Source organism: Phoxinus phoxinus (assembly GCF_949152265.1).
Source record: "Phoxinus phoxinus genome assembly, chromosome: 15".
NCBI classification, from domain to species: Eukaryota; Metazoa; Chordata; class Actinopteri; order Cypriniformes; family Leuciscidae; genus Phoxinus; species Phoxinus phoxinus.
In genome coordinates, this window is record NC_136890.1 from 34,042,172 (window position 1) to 34,044,671 (window position 2,500).

The 2,500-nt window shown below is 33.6% G+C and overlaps 1 protein-coding gene across 1 annotated transcript in view; it reads right to left on the minus strand.

The window, feature by feature from the left end:
* The window catches only part of fbxl17 (F-box and leucine-rich repeat protein 17), a 233,013-nt gene that overhangs the window by 142,602 nt on the left and 87,911 nt on the right, over nucleotides 1-2,500 (minus strand). The window contains exon 6 of the mRNA XM_079636568.1: nucleotides 1,765-1,872. Coding sequence (XP_079492694.1) covers nucleotides 1,765-1,872 — 108 coding nt within the window. The remainder of the gene's footprint in view (nucleotides 1-1,764; nucleotides 1,873-2,500) is intronic.

Consider the following 2,500-nt stretch of genomic DNA (forward strand, 5'->3'; position numbering starts at 1 on the left):
TTCAGATCATTCGAACGATTCAGTTCAAATGAATCATTTAAAACAAATGATTCTTTTGAACTGAATCTTTTTGGTATTCAGATCTGCTAGCTAGATTAATCAAATTAATTCAGATCATTCGAAAGATTCAGTTCAAATGAATCGTTTAACACAAATGATCTTTTAAATGATCAGAATTGTTCATTTGTTATCTAGCACTCATACGTGATCAGTATTTAATTCTAAACACAGCTAGAGAACTTAGCTTGGAAGTAAAACACTGATTCACATGTTCCTAAATAAAACGTGTCACCGAATTAAATGAAAACCTTTTAACAACCTGAACCAAACCGATTCACTACACTGAACTGAACTATGATCAAATCATTTGACAGAAGATTCTTAGATCTGATTTGACACCATTTTATGTTCCTGAAGTCCTAGTTGTTTCTGCAGAAGACGCCAGCGATCACGCAAGGAAAAATAGGCCCCCCCCCCAAAAAAAATATCATTACCTAATAATTTGCATGAAGGCAATTACAGCCGCTTTATTGCTGTGCCGGTGTGTTGAAGATAGCTTTCTCTCATTAGCATGCTAATGTGCACACAGCAGGGTGTGTTGGATCTTCAACATTTTTACGATTCACCTCATTACACATTAATGAGATTTAAAAGTGAAGGCAAAATAAAAATAACTTGTCTTTGTGAAGTTTGAATGTGCGGCGTCATCAGTCCGGTGAGTCGCTTCAGACGCAGCGATTCAAAGCGTTCACGACTCTTTCATAATCAAGTGCACTGATGACAATCACATTAACAACATTAATTAAGAACTTTAAGTTATAATACTGTACTATAATAATCATAATAATAATAGTATATACTATAATATAAACTGCAATATTATAATATTTATTTAATATTTATTTATTTATATTATATAATTATTGAGATGAATAACATCAACTTTTGAACCATTAATGGACTTTAAGTTTACAATATTTATATTATAATTGTGATTTTATAATTCAATTTTTGTATATTGCAACATTGCAATATACGTGTATATATATATATATATATATATATAGAGAGAGAGAGAGAGAGAGAGAGAGAGAGAGAGAGAAGCTTTTTAGAAAAGCGTATTTTTAATTATTTTTAAGTGTTTGCGTATTTGTTTTGTTTTATTTTGTTTTTATTTATATTTTTTATTCTTGTAGCACTTTGAGATTTGATGTCAAATGTATAGTGCATTATAAATAAAATTCATGATGATGATGATGATGATGAGAGAGAGAGAGATATTTATATATATAATAAATATATATATATATATATATATATAATTATTGTTTAATAAATAATAAATATCTAATAATGTATTAGGATATTTGAACAATAATATAATATAATATAATTAATATAATATAATGTAATATAATGTAATATAATGTAATATACAGTGGTCCCACACCTTGGTTGACTTCAAATTCAAAAACTTAATGTGGGGACACACTTATTGTGTCCAACAACAAACGTTGAGGTTCCATCGTAGAATTATGTGTGCGCGTGAACGTCACGGCAATGTACAACACAAAGTACCTCACGCGGAAACACTTAACGTAACGCGTAGTGTGCACAGGCCACGAAGTGTTGCTGAAATAACACATTAGCGGACCGGAGGGAATAATATGGATTTTTACATAATATAATGTAACGTAACATAATAATTGAGATGAATAATTAAGCCTATAATAGATCAGCATGTGGCGTGTGCGGTCCTCTTACCCTGGTGAGGTGAATGACTCCCAGTGACGTGACGGAGCAGCCCATGAACCCCACGAACTGCAGATCGGGACAGTTCTCCGCGAACGCCTGCACGGACCGATCCGTCACCTGGACACAGCGGGAGAGCACGGGAACATGAGGCACGGCACGTCACACACAGGCTAATGCTAACATCACTTCATGCTAACATGCTGGAATCAAACACCTGGGAAATGACAGGTATGCACTATGTTTCAGGAATGGCACAAAGGTGTGTGACTGGTTAAGTCTCTGTCTTTAGTTCAGTGTGTTAAATAATGTGCATTTGTTGTGTATCTTTGGATTATGTTGTGTTGTAAATAAATCCAAACAATCAAAAAGCCATTCTTTTTTAAATCTCCTCATTCTTTGTGCAAGGTTCCTCATAATGACAGGCCCTGTGAGCTCCTGATAGGGCCATTATGAGGGTCTTTGTCTCTCTCAGGTGTTAAACACTCGATATTCATGAGTGGTTTACGCCTCCTCGCATAAAGCTTTCTTACTCAAGACATGTCATACAAATTTTAAATCAATATATTGTCTGATCTGAATGAGTATGCAGGATGATTTTCACATAGTTTTGAAGCAAATATTCTAGGCTACGTGATACAATTTTCAAAAGTCTTGTGAAGAAATAATCAGTTTGGGTTTCTTGACCTTATTTCAGCGACTTTTTTTTAATCATTTTCACAAACCACGCATAAATGTTATTATCTCA